We start from the raw sequence: 22,294 nt of genomic DNA on the forward strand, positions 1-22,294 counted from the left end.
TTTCCTTTGGTACAACTCCCCCTGGATATGATGTAGCAGTAGTTAGGTTAGTTTATCTCTCCATCCTTGCCACTGTCATGGATGTGATTAACCCATCTTTAGGATTTCGGAGAGGTTAGAAGAAAAAGAGAGGAGTGTGGTGGGTAAGACCTCCTTTATAGTTGTTGTAGCTAGGGGATCTCCATGGGTTTTACCTCCACAGTAATATTTGGGAAATGGGCTCTTGTGGATGCTGTAGGGAGCAGGTCCACAGAGTCCTTCCATGCTGAATTGAACAGTTGACTAACAGGCATGTCAGCACACTTTCTTGAATTATTCTCATCTTCAACAGCTTCAAGCCTATAGATGGTTTCTCTCTGTAGTGGCTGAAAAAACATTTTTCCTTTTATTTTGGTTGAGTTAGCTGTGGCAAACACTGATGTGCCATATACACTTTCCTTCAATGAAAGACTTGTTTCCCCAATGCTAGGAGAACTGTTAGTAGACAGCCTTCAGCTGCCAGTCTCCTAAAGGATTATTTCAGCTAGAGAGCTGCCTTTCCCAAGGTCTTGCTCCTTCCCAGTATTGCCCGTATCCAATAACTGATTGATGTGAAAGTATAAAGGTTTGGCTGTCTTGGACCAATTCAAGAGTATTCTGAGGGACTGTTTCAGTTCTAGAGCTTCGTAATGGCTTTGGGCAAAGATAGCCTTGGGCCATGTCACAGTTTGATTTCTTCCTCTGCCTGCTCCACTCCTGCTTCCTTCTCCCGTCCACAGGTGGTAATCCCAAGGGCACTTAACAAAAAATTAATATGTAATGGATGTACATATTTTGGGGGTATATGTGATATTTTAATGCATTCATATGTGTAGATGTCCAATTAGGGTAACAGGGAATTAATCACCTTAAATATTTATCTTTATGCTAGGAACATTCTAATTATTCTCTTTCAGCTAATTTGAAGTGTACAATAGATTGTTGTTAACCATGGTCAACCTACTGATCTGTTGAACACTAGATCTTATTTGTTCTAACTGTATACCTATTAATCAGTCCCTTTTCCCTCCCTCCTCCCTGCTATCCTTCCTAGCCTCTGATCATGACTAACTTATTCTCTATCTTCATGAGATCCACTTTTGTTTATCTCCCACATGAGTGAGAACATGTGATATTTGTCTTTCAAGGGCACTTCCTAATACATATCCTGCATGCTAAACTCCATCTCATAGCCTGCTTCCTAGATAACCCAGCCTGTACCATTAGCTCAGAAGGAATACAAGAGATTTAAGGAATTAAATATGTATGCTTGTGTTAATGTCTATTATGAACTTGTTAGTGTTGGCTTCACTAAAGAAGGGTATAAGAATTAATAATAGAAATCAGAAGATTATGTCTTTGTGGAACTTCTACTTGAATTCTAGAGAGAGATGATTCAGCCAGAATGAAGTGAAAGTTCTATTAAGACCACCATTTCAAAGTGGATTCCCAATAGTTAGGGAAATAGATTCACTCGACTACCTGCTTTGATGACGTTGCAATTATGATTTTTTACCAGCAGTAGCCATAGTACTTCAGAAAATGTGGCCAATACATGCCCAGTCTCTTTTAGTGCTCCCTCTCCCCCAGAATTATATTGTCCTAACAGTTCTTTGCAGTTACACAGTTAACTTTTCTTTGTTAGGTCATATTATATCCACACCTGTCCTTTTGAAACTGTATCATCATGACATTATGTTAATTCAGGAAAACGTTTCCAAACTGGTCTTAATTTCTTTCAAATCTAATACCTGGTCTTTTTGTCCTCTGTAACTAAATACTTGAATGTAAGGCAAATAGAAGAAAGGACCACTTGAAGTGTGTAGTATTTTCAACCTTTTCTAAAACATCTTTTTCAGCATACTCATGTACCCAGACTTATACCTTTAATAACAAGCAATTGCACATCAAAATCAGTTCCCGTGAGGAGGTAAGTTTAATTTTTGTTGTTGTTGTTGTTAGTATAGCGCTGATACTGCATTGTTTAATTATTGGTCTGGTGCAAGAATTGGTCATTAATTTCTTGCCTTCCAGAAAACCATAAAAAAAAATTTTTTTTAAATCATATCTCATGTAAGGGAAAAGGGATGAAGTGATTATTATAACCACCCACTTTTCTTATTTTATCATATTAAGCTTTGGTTTATTTGGGCTACTGGTTGCCTTGGTTTTCAGAGAACAAGGAATACAGAGTCAGGTCTGGGCTAGAGTCCTACAACTGCCATTGACTGTTCTACCTTAGGCAATCATTTAACTGCTCTGAACCTTAGTCCCTGCATAGGTTAGTAGAGCTAATAATGTCAAACCCATAGAACATAAGGATTAAATGAGATACATACTAGTAGAATATAGCCGGTGTTTGGAACACAGTATATAGCCCTATCAGGTCTTTCAGTTAGTGTCTGCCTCTGTCTCTGGTTTCTACAATTTTTAATGTCACACCTGTCAACCTAAATAACAGAGAGGTTCTCTGAAAGAAAATGATATTAGTATTTATGCAGGAATGAGCATTGCAGTGGTAATATGCATACAATAGCAAACTATGTGCATATTCAGGGATGTAAAGGAAAACAAAGGTTTTTAAAGGAAAAATGAGGAAGATTACATAATCATTTTGAGGTAGTTATCCCGGGCTACAAGGATCAGTAACAAGGGTGATGCCAGCTTGAGGCTGGACAGGCAGTTGCTGGGTAGATGTCCTTGTAGAATTTTTGTTTGTTTGTTTTTTGTAAGGTTGCGATAGCCTTTGTGCAGGTTGTGTTTTTTTGGAGTCTTTTGTGATAGCTCTTGTTATCAGTCATTTATTCATGAGAACTCTCCCTTAATGGCCTTCCTCAGCTCTATTTGTCAATTTTGTGTGTGTGTTTGTGTGTGTGTTGTAACACAAGTGACTTCATTTTGATTCTGACAACTTTCACACCACTATTGCCAACAATAAAGTTAGGAAAAACAGATTTGTACATTTGATGTTTAAGAAGATTGTAAAGAACTCTACCTTTTTTAATTAGATAACTATATTTAATTAAATACTGTGTTAGGAAGAAGCTGAATAAGACATTGTTATTTTAAGTGGTTCAAACTTTTGACAACAATTGTTCAGTCATCTGTCTTATGTCAGGGGTCAGCAAACAACAGCTTGCAGGTAAAATGTGGCCAACAGTCTGGTTTTGTACAGCCTACATGCTAAGGGTGTTTTTTACATTGTTAAAGGGTGATTTAAAAGGTAGGGGATGAGAGGTAAAGAATATGAGACAGAGACTGTATGTGGTCCACAAAGCTTAAAATATTTACTGTCCAGCCCTTTACAGAACAGTTTAACTGACCCTTGTCTTACATTGAGGAAAATGGTAGTTGGAGAAATAAGAATGTGACAGAAGACAAAATCAGAAGATGTGTCATAGAATTGCCTTAAAAATGGTGAGCAATCCATTAACTATAGGGAGAGTGAGTGGAGTACAACCTAAGCAGAAATGTAAAGCTATGCCATATGCTGCAGAGCCATCAGATAGGCCCCTGAGGCCAGAACATATGACAAATGGAAGGTTTCAGTGGGAAAAGAACCTGGTTGAGGGCTGGGGAGTAGGTTGAGATCATAGTGTGGAGGGCTTTGAAAGTTATGAAGAGGAATTTTGACATTATTTCATAGATAGTAGGAATCTTTGACAGTTGTAGATTTTTGGTGAGGAGGTGATGTCCAAGGCTAATTTTTATTCCAGCTATGAAAGTGATTGAAAAGAAACTGAAAAGGATTGTTTAATTAGGTAGGAGTTGTTATAATTCATGGAAGAGAAGGGCAGAGTCTGAACTAGAACTGTGTGGAACTGTGTTGATAATTGAAGGTTTTTTAAATTAACAAATTCAAAACATATTTCATGTGTAGAAATGAGACTTGGTAATTTTGAATATAGATAAGGAGAGTGGTGTCAAGTGCTTCAGACTGTGAGCTCTAGAGTCAGAATGCCAGGGTTTAAGTCCTAGCTCTATCACTTCGAGCAAGTTAATTTAACCTCCCCATTTCTCATTGCCTAATCTGTAGTATATGAGCTAAAAGAGTAGATTTGAAAGGGTACGAATTAATTCGTTGTTTTCTGTGTAGTGTTTGAGTTGACATTCACTGCCTATGTGGAGACATCCATAAACTAGTTGGAACTTTGACAGCTGAAGTGACATACCAATGCTGGAGATACAGGACTAGATGTGGTAATTATATCTCGTGGGCAGAACTAAGAGTACAGATTATGTTGCCTCAATAAAAAGACTGTAAAAAGATAAGTGGGCAAATACTGGTACCAACCAGGTGAGCATCTGTTTAAGGGAAAGTGGAAGAAAAAGTGTTAATAAAGGAAGAAATACAAGTCAAAGCTGTGTCATCAAGTGCCAAGGAAGGAGAGGAGCTCAAGTATGAGACAGTTGAAGAAACTGAGAAACAGAGGACTTAGGAGAAAATGTACACAAACTTTATGTAAAGTCATATACATACATATGTAAGGAAACAGTGTAAAAATGAAAGATCCAGATTATTGTGGCTTTCTTGATCACTATTGTATATCTTCACTGTCAAGTGCATAGATGTTTAATAAATATTTTTAAATTAATAAATGAAACTTGTTACATTTTATTTATTTATTTTTGAGACAGTTTCTCACTCTGTTGCCCAGGCTGGAGTACAGTGGTGGGATCTCCGCCTCCCAGGTTCAAGCGATTCTCTTGCCTCCACCTCTCAAGTAGCTGAGAGTACAGGAGTACACCACCATACCCAGCTAATTTTTGTATTTTTAATAGAGACAAGGCTTCACCATGTTGGCCAGGCTGGTCTCAAACTCCTGACCTCTAGTGAACCACCCACCTCAGCCTTCCAAAGTGCTGAGATTATAGGCATGAACCACCGCATCCAGCCTTAAGTTTTATATTTGACAAACATTTTAAGTTAAAATTATGGGGAACTCTTAAAGTCTTTTTGAACTGTTTAGCATAGCAGTAATTGGATCCTGAGTAAGTTAGGTATTCACAGCTACTTGGGAGGCCGAGACAAGCGAATCACTTGAACCTTGGAGGCGGAGGTTGCAGTGAGCTGAGATTGCGCCATTGCACTCCAGCCTGGGCAACAAGAGTGAAACTCCGTCTCAAAAAAAAAAAAAAAGAGAGATCTAAAATCATGTCTTATGCTTTAATTTAGGGGACAAAGTGTAGTAGTATCAAAGAAAGTGTTAATGTATTTCTCAGTACAACATTTAGTTATCATTTAACTTTTATTTTTCAGACGTTCATTTGAATTTTTAGATTTATTGTTGCAAGAGTGGCAGACTCATTCGTTGGAAAGGTACGCATTCCCTCTTCCTTCCTCCCACTTCCCTCCCCATTGTCACCAGTTTGTTAGAAGTTGATGGTATTGGTTTTACATTATTTCTCATTTTGCTTCGAAGGTTATTTGTACTGGTTTTCCTTTAAAGCTGTGGTGGTGTTGTGCCCCTCTTACTCATTACAACTACAAATAGTATGATTTTCTTCTTTGTGAGATGGGTAAGGGTTTCTCAAATAGAATGGGTTATATAAGATACTCCAAGTTGAGTTGGGCAAAAGTTTAAAAATGTATCTCTAGTCATATGATATAAGTTTCCTAAGTGTAATCAATCATGTAATGAATGATTTAAGATGGAAGGAACCTCCTTTCAGAGGAAAGAGATTTTTAAGAAGAGGTATTTGTTGGGAAGTTTCTCCACACCAGCTGTTAGATGTCATTGATCAGGTATATACTGGGCAATGTCGAGTGTAACTCTGAAATGAAGGAGAGGAAAATGTGGGCAGCTGATTGGTTGCTGGCTATTTGCATGGCTATATTTCTTATTAGCTTCAAGTTTGAAGCTTGGAAGATACTGTATTTACCTTGAGTATATGGCTGGTTTTTCATTTTCATGAAAATTCTTGAATTCTTAAGGCTCATTTTTTAAAAATAGAATTTGTTCAAGTTTTCTTTGCGTTCTTCTGTGGCAGCTACTATTCAAATTTGGTCAGATCACAACTGATCACACTTGGCAAATCATTTCTACAGTGGTAGATTAGTGAGGAACCACACAGAAGATTCTTTTTTCTCTAATTTATTAAAAATTAAAAATTTAGGTACTATATATACTATCTGAATTCCATATAAAAATAATTACTTTTAGATTTACAGTAATTGGATTGTCAGAAGGAAGCCATACATTAATAAAACATATGGGACAGATAATTCGAAAATCTTATGGTCTTAGATTTATTATTGTGTACTAATTAATTTTTATTTACCTCGCCTACCCATTTGTAATTAATATGTAACATATAAGCAGTAAGTACCATTTGTGGTGAAACATACAGCTTTATCATAACTCTAAAAATGTATTTTATTTTATAGACATGCAGCCGTCTTGGTTGAAACTATTAAAAAGGGAATTCATGATGCTGATGCTGAGGCCAGAGTGGAGGCAAGAAAGTAAGTCGGTATAGTATATTTTTGTGACAGTTTAATCTTTTTTAAAAAAAACAAAAACAAAATGTATTGGGAGAATGAAAATATCAGAAGTGTCCAAGTATTTTACTTGACTAGCCCTCCAGTAAAATTAAGAATGTTTTTTCTCCACTACATCTGTGCTAGACATCTAACAGCCTCCTACATATTGCCACTGACGTATAATCATCAGTATTCTTTTTTTGTCATAACCTATTCACTTTCATCATGAATAAAAAGAACTGTCATTTATCGTTTGTATTGTATACCTGATATTGTTTGAGGTACTTGTTATATATTATTTTCTAATCCTTAGAATGATCCTCCAAAGATAGTGTTATCTCCATAGACGGCAACTGAAATTTGGACACTTAGGGGTTTACCCAAGGCCACACAAACCATAAGTGGCACAGCAGGTTTTGGACTGAGATCTGCTTTTCTCAACAGCCTTCAGTCTTTCCACTGGAACTTGTTCAATTTAGAAAGTGTTCACCTGATACATAGCAGATAATGCTGAAAACCAGTAGGCTTACCTTCATCCTTCTTGAATGTACATGTTACTGTTAATGTCTAATTATGTAAAGCTGTTACTTCATCTGCTTTTCTTTTTTTTAACAGGACATATATGGGTCTTAGAAACCACTTTCCTGGTGAAGCTGAAACATTATATAATTCCCTTGAGCCATCTTATCAGAAGAGTCTTCAAACTTATTTAAAGAGTTCTGGCAGTGTAGCATCTCTTCCACAATCAGACAGGTCCTCATCCAGCTCACAGGAAAGTCTCAAGTAAGGTCATATAAATGATGATTACTAGTCTCTTCCTCTCCTCAACTCCCTAAAGTTTCATAAGTTGGATACTTGAATATCTGTTTGCTTTCACCTAAAGCCTTGAAAGAATGATAACTCTAATATACTTATTTATTTTGGTCTGCTCTTTCCAGCGTTGGATAGCTTGCCAGCATAATTCCTTCTCTTTGGATAAAGAGTTCTATGATTTATATTTTGCTTCAATATGTTTATGTCTGTAAAAGTCTGGGAAGTACTACATTTTTTTTAATACCACAAAAATAGTACTTATAATAAATAACCCATTTAATGGAGGAATTGTAATGGAGATTCAGAAGTTATCTTGAGAATTCTACAACACTATGTGACTGGTAAAAAAAAAAAAAAAAAACTCTGCTACTTTCCTTCCTAACCTCTGACACAGCTTAAAAATTCAGGAAATCCCTCAAGGGACAACATTATCTAGTATCTGACTTAGTTCTCTGCAACTCCATTCTCATCTTGATGTTGACTACCTCAAATCCTTACTGCGTTAGCAACCGTAACCCTGTTTTCTGTCTCTCTGGCCCTATGAGATTGCTGAAATTCCTGATGCCTTCTCTACTTCCTAGCACTGGCCCTGTCCATCTTCGTGACCTCTTGCCCTGTGCCATGTATCTGCAGATTTCCCCCAGGGAAGAGCAGCTCAGAGAATGTCAGCCTAATTAGGCCAGACATGGTAGCTCATGCCTGTAATCCCAGCACTTTGGGAGGCCAAGGCGAGCGGATCACCTGAGGTCAGGAGTTCGAGACTAGCCTGGCCAACATGGGGAAACCCCATCTCTACTAAAAATTAGCCAGACATGGTGGCGGGTGCCTATAATCCCAGCTACTCAGGAGGCTGAGGCAGGAGAATTGCTTGAACCCGGGAGGCGGAGGTTGCAGTGAGCTGAGATCGTGCCACTACACTCCAGCCTTGGCAACAGAGCAAGACTCTGTCTCCAGAAATCCTCTCTGTAATTTTTTTCTTTTGGGGATCTTGACCCCCACAAAGATTGCTGGTTGCCTTGGCAACTCTGATGCAGAACTGGGACCAGGGGGAGGCAAGGGGGCACCTAGGGTACAGAATTTAAACAGGCACTCACTGGGTCGTTCAAATACTGTACTGAAGTTCAGTTTCTTGTAGGTTTTCAGAATAAAAGTAGATACAATCTGGCCGGGCGCGGTGGCTCACGCCTGTAATCCCAGCGCTTTGGGAGGCCGAGGCGGGCGGATCACAAGGTCAGGAGATCGAGACCACGGTGAAACCCCGTCTCTACTAAAAATACAAAAAATTAGCCGGGCACGGTTGTGGGCGCCTGTAGTCCCAGCTACTCGGGAGGCTGAGGCAGGAGAATGGCGTGAACCCGGGAGGCGGAGCTTGCAGTGAGCCGAGATCGCGCCACTGCACTCCAGCCTGGGCGACAGAGCGAGACTCCGTCTCAAAAAAAAAAAAAAAAAGAAGAATAAAAGTAGATACAATCTGATTTCAAAAATAATTGTTGTAGGAATAATGACCTATCTAAACTTTTATTTAAATTTCTGTTTAAACTTCTGTTTAAATTTGTGATAAGTTCATCATCTGAAATGAGCTGTCTTTGTTACTTTTGTTCTCTTTTTATTAACTATGCTCAAACTTTAAAGTATACACGAATCACCTGAAGATCTTGTTAAAATCTGGAATCTGATTCAATAATTTTGGGGTGGGGCCTGAGATTTTTCATTTTTTGCAAGCTTCTAGGTGATGCTAAATGCTGTTTGTTCATGGACCATATTTTGAGTACAAAGGATCTAAAGGAAGATATTTTATATTGCTCTAATATAACATTTTTAAACATAAACAACTTTAGATTCTGTGAACCTTAAAGTGATCTGTCTCAATCTAAGAGAACAACAATTTTAGGAGACACTTACAAAAATAATATAATGTTAGCTTAAACATTACACGGACATTACAACCTTACAACTTAGGTGAGAGAGGCTTTGGTTATGCTGAGTTGCCTATGTGCTAGTGATAACACTACCCCTTTCTTCTAAGTAAAATATCTCAGGATACAAGTGAATAATAATAGTACTGTTATTGAGTTCTCTTTGGTGGTCACCATGATGTGTGTTGAGGAGCAGAGTGAACAAAGGCAACCTGATCTCTATCTCTGTAGAGCTTACAGTCTTTATTCACTGCCAGTATTTTATCTTTGCTTCATAGCTAATTGAGACACCATTGATATATGATGATTGGGAGGAACTGTTCTAATGCGATTTGTAAAAGGAGAGTTAAAATTAGAAGTACCAGCTAGGCATGGTGGTTCACCCATATAATTCCAGCACTTTAGGAGGCTGAGGTAGGAGGATCACACTTGAGCTCAGGAGTTTGAGACCAGCCTGGGAAACATAGGGAAACCCGATCTCTGTTAAAAATGTAAAAATTAGCCATGCTTGGTGGCATGCACCTGCAGTCCCAGTAAACTTGAGAGGTTGAGGTGGGATGATCACTTGAGTTGGGGAGGTCAAGACTGCAGTAAGCCATGATTGTGGCACTACACTTTAGCCTGGGTGACACAGCAAGGCTTTGTCTCAGAAAAATAAAAATAAAAAAGAAATACTTCTCAACTTTCCACAAAATTCAGTAGTATTTTATTGGTTTTTATCAGAGGAATGTTAAATTGTCTTCTTACTAAAAGCATTTTTTATACCTTGCAGTCGCCCTTTTTCTTCCAAATGGTCTACAGCAAATCCATCAACTGTGGCTGGAAGAGGTAATTTTCTCTTTAAGTAAGAGTTATAACCTATTTTATCTTTAAAACAGTAGCTTTCAAACTCTTTTGATGTGCTCCATAGTGAGAAGATCATTTTACATGGTAACCCGGTACCACACATAATGAACTTTACCTGTATATGTATACATGTATACATACATAATATAACCCAAAGTTGCAGGAAGCCATACTTTCTCTTACTTGTGATGCACTCTGCTTTCAGTTGTTTCATTTCTTCGTAATGGCTTCTCATGATGCACTCAGTTGATTTTACAGCTTATTAATGGGTCATAACTCACAGTTTATAAAACTCCTGACCAGACTGGCCAACGTGGGGAAACCCCATCTCTACTAAAAACACAAAAATTAGTCGGACATGGTGGCACATGCCCATAATCCCAGCTACTCAGGAGGCTGAGGCAGGAGAATCGCTTGAACCCAGGAGGTGGAGGTTGCAGTGAGTCGAGATCGCACCACTGCACTCCAGCCTGGGTGATAGAGCGAGACTCCATCTCAAAAAATAAATAAATAAATAAAAATAAAAAACTGAAAATCTAAAGACCAGAAATTGAATGACTTAATTTGCATTTCCACAGAGTGGCAGAACCTCCATTAATTTTTTAATATCTCTACTCCTGGACTAGTTTTTCTTGTATTTTTCTTATAGTAAAAAATGATACTGCTGCCTTCTATTTATCTTGTATAGTGCTTCCTTTGCATAAATCAGTCCTAAACATAATCTCTTCATCTACAAGACAGTCCTGTGAATTTTATAGTCAGAATGTTATCATTTTTCCCATTTTAAAGGAGAGGAATAAGGCAGAGAAATATTGAGAAAATTGCTGAAGACTTAGTTGTGATTGAAACTGAGGCATTCTAACTTTAAAATACTTAATAGTACTGTCCATTTGGCCACTGCCTTTTTGTTGACCATTTGTCTTCAGATTAACTCATGGTGGTCAGGTTTATATAATTTTCATGTTTTCAGTGATTTAAATGATACAGGTTACCTTTGCTTTGTCTTTCATAGTGTCAGCAGGCAGCAGCAAAGCTAGTTCCCTTCCAGGAAGTCTGCAGCGTTCACGAAGTGACATTGATGTGAATGCTGCTGCTGGTGCCAAAGCACATCATGCTGCTGGACAGTCTGTGCGAAACGGGCGCTTAGGTGCAGGTGCCCTGAATCCAGGTTCCTATGCATCACTAGGTAAGACAACTGATTATGGAAAATTGTACCATGTTCTCTCCCTGATCTCTGTGAAGACAAGTTCATATACCTTAATCATTTCTATTCATTCTTATTATTTAAGGATAGTCCATATGTTTAAATATAATTCTGTATTGGGGACATGCTTCTGAGGAATCTGAGCGGCCTTGTTTCTCCTTTTCCCTTGTCTTCATCATCATCTTGATCAAAGCAACAATTCTTGAGTCCATGATTGCCTGTAGAGTTTTCATAACTGCACTTCTACCACATCTAGCCACTAGTTTCTAAGGGGGTTTGGGAAGGGAATTGGTCTTGTATCTAGCTTTCTTGTTTTCTTTCTCCTACTTCTCTTTCTCTTATCAAGAATGTGAAGCCTTTTGGAGATCTGGGAGAATGGCAAAGCTCTACTCTGTCTAACCAAACCCTAAACATATATTCCAAAACTCTATTCAGTTTGTTTTTTTCATGTTTTTATGTCCATCAAATTAAAAAGTTGAGGTTGGTTATCTGTATTGCATATCTCTTCATGCTTCTTTTTTTTTTTTTTTTTGGGGTAGTACTGGTGGAACACTAAGCAAGCAAATGACCTGAACACAATACAAGTTGAGCATACCTAATCTAAAAAATCTGAAATCTGAAATGCTCCAAAATCTGAAACTTTTTGAGCACCAACATGGCACTCAGAGGTATTTCGAACCAAGGCGGGTGGATCACCTGAGATCAGGAGTTGGTGACCAGCCTGGACAACGTGGCGAAACCCTATCTCTACTAAAAATGCAAAAATTAGCTGGGCATGGTAGCTCATGCCTGTAATCCCAGCTACTTAGGAGGCTGAGGCAGGAGAATTGCTTGAACCCAGGAGGTGGAGGTTGCAGTGAGCCAAAATCGTGCCATGCACCTTCAGCCTGGGTGACAGAGTGAGACTCCATCAAAAAAAAAAAAAGGTATTTCGGATTTTGGATTTTTGAATTAACGATGCTTAGGCGTGCTCAATCAGTTAAGTGTGAATGCACATATTTCAAAATCTGAAATCCTAAAATGTTTTTGGCCCCAAACATTTTAAATAAGGAGTACTCTTATAGATTAAGGTTTCTTATAGGTTAAGAAATGCAGAGAATTTAGGTATGAATATAGTACATGATAAAGTTGGCACAGCTGCATTCAGAACCGTGAAGAGGAGTAGATTATTCAGTAAATTGTGTTTAGACACATGGTTTATAATCTGGTATAAAATTAAGTTAGAACCATGTTACACATCATATAGAATTATATTCTAGATGATAAAAACATTAAAAACATAAAGCAACTTGATGAAAACATAATAGGTGAGTATTCCTCAAATCTCAGGTTGACACAGGAATTGCTATACATAAAAGCAAATAAGCCATGAAGGACAAAAATCTCTTGAATTTAAATCTAAAGTATGAAAATATGAAATCTTAAGCAAAAACTAAAAGAGAAAAATATTTTGCCACATACTAGTAAAAAAGTTGAGAAGTTTTTCAAGTCCATTAAAAACAGATGAACTCCATATATCAAGAAAAGCATGTATCACAATTGCCAACAAATACCAGAATAAATGTTGAACCTTAGCTGTAATCAAACAAATGCAAATGGATAGACCTATAACTATAACAAGAAAGTTAAGGGTAGTGCCTACTGTTTTCAAGAGTGTGGTAAAAAGGGCCTCATCAGGCAACGCTGATGTGAATTAGTGATGGGACACTTTTTCTGAGTTCCAATTTGGAATTCCATGAAGCATTTTTAAATCAGAATTTTTGCCCCAGTAATTCAATGTTTACATAATAACATTTTTAAAAAGAATGTTTGTGTTTTTAATAACATTATTAGCATCAACCTTAATGTGTAACAGAGGGGATAGTTGAGCTATATTGTATCCTTATATATGTTGTGTGCAGCCATTAAAAAGTCATATTTTCAACAAAGATTGAATTATGCAGGCTACCAAATAGTATGTAGTAATTTCATCATTTTGTGTAAAATTATACATAGAAGAAGGACTGACGTGATATATTACAAAGGTGTTAACGGGGTTGATTACTGCTTTTAATTTTCAGAAAACTTTTTGTTTCAAAGCATTACATTGCCAAGAATGCAAGGTTATTTCAGTATGTGAAGACCAGTCAACGTATGTACCATATTAATAGAAGAAAGACAAAAACCTCATGATCATCTCAGTACCAGCAGAAAAAGCATTTGACAAAATTAAAGACCCTTTCATAATAAACATACTCAACAAACTAGGAACAGAAGTCATTTTTCTCAACCTGATAAAGAGCATCTTTGAAAAATCCACAGCTAACATCCTACTTGATGATTAAAAAACTGGATATTTTTCCCTAAGATCAGTAACAAGACAAGAATGTGCACTCTTGGCTCTATTTAACATTACGTTGGAGTAATGTTAAATTGGAGGTGCTAGCCAGGGCAGTTAAGCAAGAAAAGAAATGGAAGGTATCCAAACTGGAAAGGAAGAACAAACTATCTCTCTTTGCAGAAAACACAATCTTGTGTTTAGAAAATCCTAAGGAATCCACTATATGTGTGTGTGTGTGTGTGTGCATATATATATATATGAGCAAAACACATTACATTGAATATTATTTTTACAAGAAGAAAAATATTGTATTTAAAGTGTTTTAATGTGCACTAGAAAGCCAATTTGGAACACTATTTTTTTTGCGAGAACCTATTGTTGTTCTTTAAGGTTTGAATTTCATGTTTCATTGTAAAAAGGAGTAATGCCACTACTTTTTTCTTTTCTTCATCTGATCTAGGTTCCCACTCAGGGACAATCAGATACCTGCCTGTGGCTTTTTCAGGGGTTGGATAAAGGATGTTCTCCTTCTTTTTCCTGCTTCCTTTTCTCCCTTTACCCCACCCTACCCGTTGTGTCTCATGTACCCTTCTTACACACATAAGACTGATATAAACTCTGTTTTCTTCTACTTTGAGCCTCACTTATTATGGCTATACATATATGGATTAGAGGGAGTGTTCTATTAGTTTTCAACACACACTTACTTGAGCACTTAGTTTTTGCTAGGTACCAGGGATCCAGAGGTATATGCTTCTATACTGAATCTCTCAGTCTATTGGTAGGTTGCTGAAGGAGGAGCAGCTAAAAGTTTGTTGCGTTTTATGCATTTTGAGTTTGAGGTCCCTGTGAGACTTCAAACTGGCAGTTTTCAGTGGACCCTTGGTATACAGTAGTATATAGAACTTGGCAGAGAGGCCGGCACAGTGACTCAACACCTGTAAACCAGCACTTTAGGAGGTAGAGGCGGGTGGATTGCTTGAGCTCAGGAATTCGAGACCAGCCTGGGCAACGTGGCAAAACCACACCTCTACCAAAGCAAAAAATTAACCAGGTGTGGTAGCACGTGCCTGTGGGCCCATCTACTAGGAAAGCTGAGGTGAGAGGATTGCTGGAGCCTGGGAAGTCGAGGCTGCAGCGAGCCGTGATCACACCAGTGCACTCCAGCCTGGGTAACAGAGTGAGACCTTTCCACATTCTCCAAAAAAAAAAAAGAAAAGACAACAACAACAACTTAGCAGAGATCTGTGCTGATGATTAGATTAGATTTGGAAGTCATTAGATCATTTTTACTTACTGTAATCAGTATTAAACTCAGAGCATTCCTTCTTAAAGCAGTTGCTACTGGTTTTTGTTATCTCTAAAGTACTGAAGTTTTTGGCAGCAGGGATATCATAAGTGTTTTGAAGTTCACCCTTTAACTTCAGCCTGAAGGGGAAACTTGGTGGTAGGAAACAGGAATTTAAGTTAAGGTAACCTTGATGTATGAGTGCATATTTATGAATATTTATTCTAGCAATTGAGTTTGTGGAATTGCTTGAGTGGAAAAGAAAATATAATTTCAGTGAGGTCATATGGACAGAAGTCAGATTTTAGTTGGTTGGTTGAGAAGTTGGAAAGAGAATCTGTACAAGTTATTATTATGCCTGATGGTCAAGAAAAGGGGTGAAAGAATGGTAAGAATTATCTGTGGTTGAAAGAACTTACCGTCTTACAAGATTGGAAAAGTGAATTATGTTTGTATCCTAAGGTGGCAAGTCAGTAGAGATGGAAAAGTTAGAAGTGTGAGGATGAAGGGAGATAATTAATAGCTAAGTTGCTGTGGAAGGTGTGAGGAATGGGATATGGAGCATAGTCTGGGAGTTAGTCTTGAATGTGGAAGGGTCAGCCATTTCACTGATGTAGAAGGGAAGGAAGTGGAAGAGGTAGTAGATATCAGATACGATATTTTAGAAAGTTGGGCATTAAGAAGAGTATGATTGGGGAGGTTGTTGTGACTTTCTGCCTAAAGATTCAGTCAGGATCATGTGCTAACAGGTGACTTGAAGTTTAGAATAGCCATTTGGGGGGAGTAGACACAAGAGGTGGGGCACTCGTGGCTGACATTTATTAGAGCAAAAGGATTTATTAGAGCAAAGAAAAAGACCTGTTAGATAGTCTGAAGGAGTCTAGACACAGGCTTTCAAAGTTTGTCTCCCAGAGATAGGGTTGAGGGGCTACTCCTTCCTCAAGCAATGAAATACAGCAATGCGGGCAGGGCACAGTGGCTCACACGTGTAATCCTAGCACTTTGGGAGGCCTAGGCAGGCAGATCACTTGAGGTCGGGAGTTTGAGATCAGCCTGGCCAACATGGTGAAACCTCGTCTCTACTAAAAATACGAAAATTAGCCAGGCGCGGTGGCAGGTGCCTCTAGTCCCAGCTACTCGGGAGGCTGAGGCACAAGAATCGCTCGAACCTGGGAGGTGGAGGCTGCAGTTCGAGTTGAGATTACGCCATGGCACTCCAGCCTGGGTGACAGAGCGAGACTATTAAAAAAGAAAAGAAAAGAAAAGAAATACAGCAATGCAACATGTTCGCAGTGTTTCTGCCTAAGGAAGCTCACTTAAGACTCACGCTGGGGGGCCAGTAGGGGATTGGGAGTAGTCACATAAGGCACTCTGCTTGCACAACCAGCCACAATTACCAGAATCCCAGATTCCCAAAAAGAAAGGAGGTGTTCACCATAAATCACACTGTTTGCAAAAACAGCTTAGGCGAACCGTAGCAGAGTTCTGTGTCCCCACAACTCCACACACACACTTAAAATAACCTTATTAATATAGGGAGGATCCAAAATGATTACCAGAGACCAGCCCCACAAGCGTACACTTCTTAAGAACAATATCAGTCCTGCTATGTTAAATCCTTTTAGCATGGGCACTAAACACCAAGTCAGATATTTATCCCAGTTTCTAGTATTGCCAGTATGCATAACTTCATGGTTGTGTAGTTTTCTCTATGGGGCATCTCAAGTAATAGAATAGAGAAAGTGAGTTAGATTCATTCAGATGTGAAATTTTATAGGGGCTGAAAGTTCTAAGAAAGGATGTGGGTGGGGAAGCAACAAGGTGGTAAACAGAGGCTAATGATGAGAGAGCCTAAGTGTGGAATTTGGGGGTATACTATAGACAAGAGAGAAAAGAAACAAGGCCATGTGACTGGATGGGAAAAACTCAGACTAGAGCAGGGGATTGGCCTGACGGCAAAGTCCAAGGCTAGGACGTGGACCTCACTAACTTTTCTCTTTTTAGGCTAGTGAAAATAAGACTCATTATCAACTTTTAAAAAATTATCTACTTAGTATATTAGGTGAAGTCTTTATCTCATATCTTGTTTAATTTCCTAGTCTGTTTTAGTTGAAAACAAGCTTGATATGTATGTCTGTGCTATGAATTCTGTCTTCTTAAAGAAAATGTTTTCTAGGAATTATAAAAATCATTTCTTCTAATATACTAAGTTTTCCTCTGTTCCTTGCTTGCACTTTCATCAAAGAGGATACTTCTGACAAGCTGGATGGTAAGAACTTCCTTTCCTAATTCTACTAAAGATTTTTATGGAACCTGGATTCTATATAATATTCTTGTTCATTCTTCTCTTATTTTCTGAAAATGTATTATTAATACTTATTTAGTGATAACGTTAATGTAAAAATGGCTACATAATTCTCTGAATAAAGTTGGGGTTATATCCCAGTCTACTCAAATACTAGGTAACTATTTTGTTTTAACTTAATTACCTTAAAATGTTTTCCCGAGCTCTTAGAAGTACGCCTCTGAATATTCTCGATTTAAGTCTTCGTAAAAAATATTGGATTCAGAAGAATGGAAAGAAATCTCCTAAATCATTTCATTCACCTCTTTAGTCTACTAACTGATACGACAAATGACATATTTCATAAGTTCATATGATTGTTTTTGAAAATGAAACGCAAGTTACAGAGGCTGACTTTTTAGAGGGCGTTGTAAACTAACATTTAGTCAAAATTGAACTTTAAACTTTGCCCTTTTAATTTCAGTATTCAGTTGCTTACAGTTTATCTGTAGTGGCTCGGTTCAGTAACAACCCTGTATGATATTTTTTGTCTGATACTAGATAGTATATTATCCACACTTTCCCTTCACTGCAGCAGATACCATAATGTTACCTATGAGCTTGACCTTTTTTAAATAACTTAAGATACTAAATCTGTATGCCACATTATGAGATCTAAGAAAAACAGAGACACTATATATTTTTCTGTAAATTATTATGTAAATGGAAAATTGATCTAATATATCTTCTGTTTTAATGAGATATAACATTTATTAAACGTTGGGTTAGGTACATGACTGCTAGTTATATTAGTCTCTGCTTTTCTATATTATTATAATAAAATATTGAATGAAATGATAACCCATCAAGAGTTGGTTTCTATGTATCAAACCCCTTGGATATCCTAATATTGATATTCTGAATCCTTTAAAAACACTTTTATCACTTTCCCATGCAAAATATTTTCCTGTTTGGGTAGGAAATATCAATCTATTTGAGGAGTCACTTCTGTTATGTGATGTGATACTCTTACTGATGTTCAATCCTATGTTTAAAAAAAATACACAGACATGTATATTATTGCCCTTTAGTAGTGAGTTATGATGTTTGTACTTAGTCATTTTTTATAGATTTCATCGACATCTTAAGGAGTGCACATAAATGTTGAATAAATAGCTAATGAATTGGATTGATAGGTTTTTACTTTGTAGATGCTTTGATGAAAATGGGCAAATGAGGCCTAGGTCATAGATTTTATTCCTATGTTTCTTAGTTAGCTTTTTCTGATTCCTTTATGGGCTACCTTTTGAAAATGCAGAGAAAACATTTCTACCCTGGAAAGAGCTATAAAATTTCATTTTCAAAGAGTAATTACAGAGTTACATTTTTTGAGGGATTAATTTCTCTAATTTTTTATACCATTTCAAATTTTAAGAATGAAATATAGCAGACAAAAAATGTTTCCTATAGATTTTTGTTATTTTCATTTGCCTAGTTTCAGCCTTTTTCTGTGTGCTGTGAATCATTGGATTTCCTCAAATTTTGTTTTTCTCAAAATGAACCTTCCCACAGTTAATTTAAGGCTGTCAAAAAGTTACGTTTTGCTTTTACCCTTCATTATAGTGTTGGGTGGGGATTGTGAGGCAGGTCTTAATATCAACATTGGCAGAATTTGTTGAAATACTGTTTTATTTTTCTTATTTAGGAACAGCATCTGAAGATGGTAAGAATTATATATTTTGTTAGTAACACAAATACATCTACATTACTATTTTCATTGGTAGGAATTAAATATTAAAACTAAAATAGGCTAATTTCTTTGCAAGTCTTTATAATTTGCCAGTGGTAGTAAGTTCTACATTTTATATTTGGTTGTCTTAGTAATGTGTGGATCTTTTTTTTTTTTTTTTTTTAAATTATTCATCCTACTAGTTTGCTTTGTACTTCAGATCATCTCATGCTGGAAAAACATAATTGCTTAACATGTTTAATAATACATAGTATAATGTAAGCATATAATTCATTTTTTATAGTAGTGACATTAATGCTTTTCTTACATGTTTGTAGTTTTTTTTATTTATGCCAATTCATTTATACTTTAAGAGATCATGCACCATTGCTTTATCATTGAAGTTTTAAATGCATTTACTTAGTCTGCTTTTAAAATATGTCTTCTCCTTTTGAATCAGTAAGTGGGGAATTGGTCACAGATTCAAATTGAATTACACCAGAATTGCTACACATATCTTACTGAGTCAGTTCATCTTAAAAATCATTTTTATAGTTTTGAGTTTGTAGAAAGGAATTTAGTGTTTATATTCACTCTACCTGAAATCTGTCTTTTTAAAACCTCTGATTCAAAATGTAATTTTTCCTCTAGGTGTTATGTGAATGACTATTTTTTGCGATACAAAACCAAGTAGAATAAAAAAGTTATTTGGTCTCATGTTTACTCTGATATATTTAAAATAATTTTGTATTTTAAGTTTTAAATTGGAATACTCTATAAAAATATGATCTCTGGCCTGGTGTAGGGGTTCACACCTGAAATCCCAGCACTTTAGGAGGCTGAGGTAGGAGGATTGCTTGAGCCCAGGAGTTTGAGACCAACTTGGGCAACATAGTGAGAACCCATCTCTACAAAAAATTATAAATTTAGCTGGATGCGGTGACACGCTCCTATAGTCCCAGCTATTCTGGAGGCTTAGGTGGGAGGACCACTTGAGCCTGGGAGATCGAGGCTGCAGTGAGCCATGATCGTGCCACCGCACTCCAGCCTGGGCAGCAGAACAAGACTGTGTATCAAGAAATAAATAAAAATAAAAACATGATTTCTGGCACTGTGGAATTGTAATTTCAAATGTTAATATCAAAATAATTAACATTCTCATTTCTTTGTTATATACAATGTAGATAAATTCTCCATTTCAAAAATAATAATTTGGTCATTTTGTTTTACTTTTTAGTCAAGAGAACTTTGTGTCCTGCTCAAAATAGACTGTAAAAGGGTGAGAGGCCTGAACCATGGGCTCATTAGGGGCCTTGAAGTTGATAGTATGCTGGTATTCTACCAATTAAACTTCTGGTTTTGATTCTGTTTTATTCCTAGTTCTTACTACTCTCTTATCTTTTCTCATTTCTTAATTTTGTGATATCTCCTTATTCTTTAAGGAGTTTTTATTCTTATTATTTAGTATGTTTTTTCCTAATTAATATGGTCATATTGGGCTAGCCAGTATTTCATGTATACCCTACAAGTTGTATCTTTTAATTTTAACTAAAAGTAGTTCTGAGCCCTTCTTTTTGAATGACAAACCTTATTGGTTCTGATTTGATAGTAGTTGAGACTATTGCTTAAGAACAACAAAGTACCATCCAATAATATATTCTGTCCTCACTTATTTTTATTAACTGCAGCTAACTTAAGCACTTGAGAAACATGTTTCTTGTGGTTAAAGAGCCCTAGAAATAGAGTGAGGATGTTTGTGGCCCAGTTTTGTGGAGGGGAATGAGGCAGTGGTAGAGTAGGAAGGAGCAGTTCGGGAGGTATGAAAAGAAATATATTGAGAAAAATGCCAACTCTTATGTGATACATATTTCCTCAAATCATTTTCTAAATGAAATGGTTGATTGGAGGAAGAGAGCAGTAAACATGTCCATATACATGTGTAGTAATCTGATATAAAGAGATTAAATCTTTTGCCTAATTATATCTCTTCCTTCAGATCCCTTTAGAAATACATTTTCAGTCAAAAGGATGGTTTGAATTGTTCCTAAGATTAGGCTTATATTTAAAACTGTAGGGTTGAGTTGAGAATAATGTAAACTTCATGGAAACTAAAATTTCAGAATTGCAACTACCAATTAAGAAACAAATGACATGCCTATGGTAATTATCTTAATGATAACTGCTGGACTAATAATTAAACTAAGAATGTAAATCTTTTAGTTTGATTCTTTTTACCCTTGAAGGAAAGTTAGCTTATTGTATAACACGTAAAAACGAAATACTGTTTATAAAATTTTTAAGAGAAATAGAACCCATAATTGATGATTACATTATTACAGAATTTGGCAATACCTAAAAATAGTGAGATTTTTCTCCCCTCATTATTAAACATTATTATAGAAAAATGTTTTTAATTATGTAATTATTTTATTTCTCAGGCCGGGTGAGAGCAAAACTTTCAGCACCACTTGCTGGCATGGGAAATGCCAAGACAGATTCTAGAGGAAGAAGTCGAACAAAAATGGTGTCTCAATCACAGCGTATGTATTGCCTATCAGCCCTCCTATATTTGTCACTATGCTAGGATAAGTGTGTTCCTTGTATATTACTGTATTAGATGATTGACCAGTGGATAAAGACAAAGCTAATTTTAAAAAAGACAAGCCACATACTGAGTTCTTGTTCTGTGCTTTAGGTTCATCATCACCTGACAAAAATGAAGGTATTTTTTTCAATGTTTTGGATCAGTTGTTGTGCATGTTTTGGAATTTTTTGAGTGGGTGTTGTCTTGTCTTTGGTGTGTTATTAGGGCTGCATCATTGATATCTGCCACTTAGAAAGAAAAACTTCATCTGCCTTACAAACTTTTGCATGGAGATATTTTAAATAGCACAAATCCTTAGCATTAAGGTGTTCACATTCTACTCAGACGCTAATGTAGAAAATTGTGCTTTTTAGAGACAAAATAATTGCCATATATTAGCATCAAAATATGGTTATATTTTAGGTAACATTATTCAGGACAGATACATGGTATCTTATTTTCCCCAAAATCTATTAGATTATCTATTTTTGGTTAGCATTTTTGGCAGGTATATGCTAATTTATAGTGAGGAAACGTAATTTGAAATGACCAATTCTGTTGCATTCATGTTAAATTTAGGATTTATATTTTTGCTCTTTCACTGGAAGCTGTCATAAGTGCGATTATTAAAAAGCACAATTTTGAGGTCTAGCTAAAATTAATCATTTATTTCTATGTTTCAGAATAGTAAACATATATTTATGGCATTTTAAAAAATTATTTATTTATTTATTTATTTATTTATGAGAGATGGGGTCTTACTCTGTTGCCCAGGCTGGAATAGAGCAGTGTAATAATAGCTCATTGC

General features: G+C 36.6%; 1 protein-coding gene across 50 annotated transcripts in view; it reads left to right on the forward strand.

Annotated features, from left to right (window-relative positions):
• Positions 1 to 22,294, forward strand: part of CLASP2 (cytoplasmic linker associated protein 2) — a 218,406-nt gene that overhangs the window by 96,956 nt on the left and 99,156 nt on the right. For 24 of the 50 annotated variants that reach the window (XM_045387100.2, XM_045387102.2, XM_045387105.2 and 21 more), the window contains 9 exons: positions 1,878 to 1,948; positions 5,279 to 5,338; positions 6,407 to 6,484; positions 7,118 to 7,285; positions 10,004 to 10,059; positions 11,090 to 11,263; positions 17,135 to 17,158; positions 18,879 to 18,896; positions 21,341 to 21,442. In XM_045387100.2, coding sequence (XP_045243035.2) covers positions 1,878 to 1,948; positions 5,279 to 5,338; positions 6,407 to 6,484; positions 7,118 to 7,285; positions 10,004 to 10,059; positions 11,090 to 11,263; positions 17,135 to 17,158; positions 18,879 to 18,896; positions 21,341 to 21,442 — 751 coding nt within the window. Of the gene's footprint in view, positions 1 to 1,877; positions 1,949 to 5,278; positions 5,339 to 6,406; positions 6,485 to 7,117; positions 7,286 to 10,003; positions 10,060 to 11,089; positions 11,264 to 17,134; positions 17,159 to 18,878; positions 18,897 to 21,340; positions 21,443 to 21,597; positions 21,625 to 22,294 lie in introns of all 50 variants that reach the window. The other 26 variants (XM_005545504.4, XM_005545510.4, XM_065539763.1 and 23 more) reach the window with 3 other exon arrangements.

Source organism: Macaca fascicularis, chromosome 2, assembly GCF_037993035.2.
Source record: "Macaca fascicularis isolate 582-1 chromosome 2, T2T-MFA8v1.1".
In the NCBI taxonomy this organism is placed as follows: domain Eukaryota; kingdom Metazoa; phylum Chordata; class Mammalia; order Primates; family Cercopithecidae; genus Macaca; species Macaca fascicularis.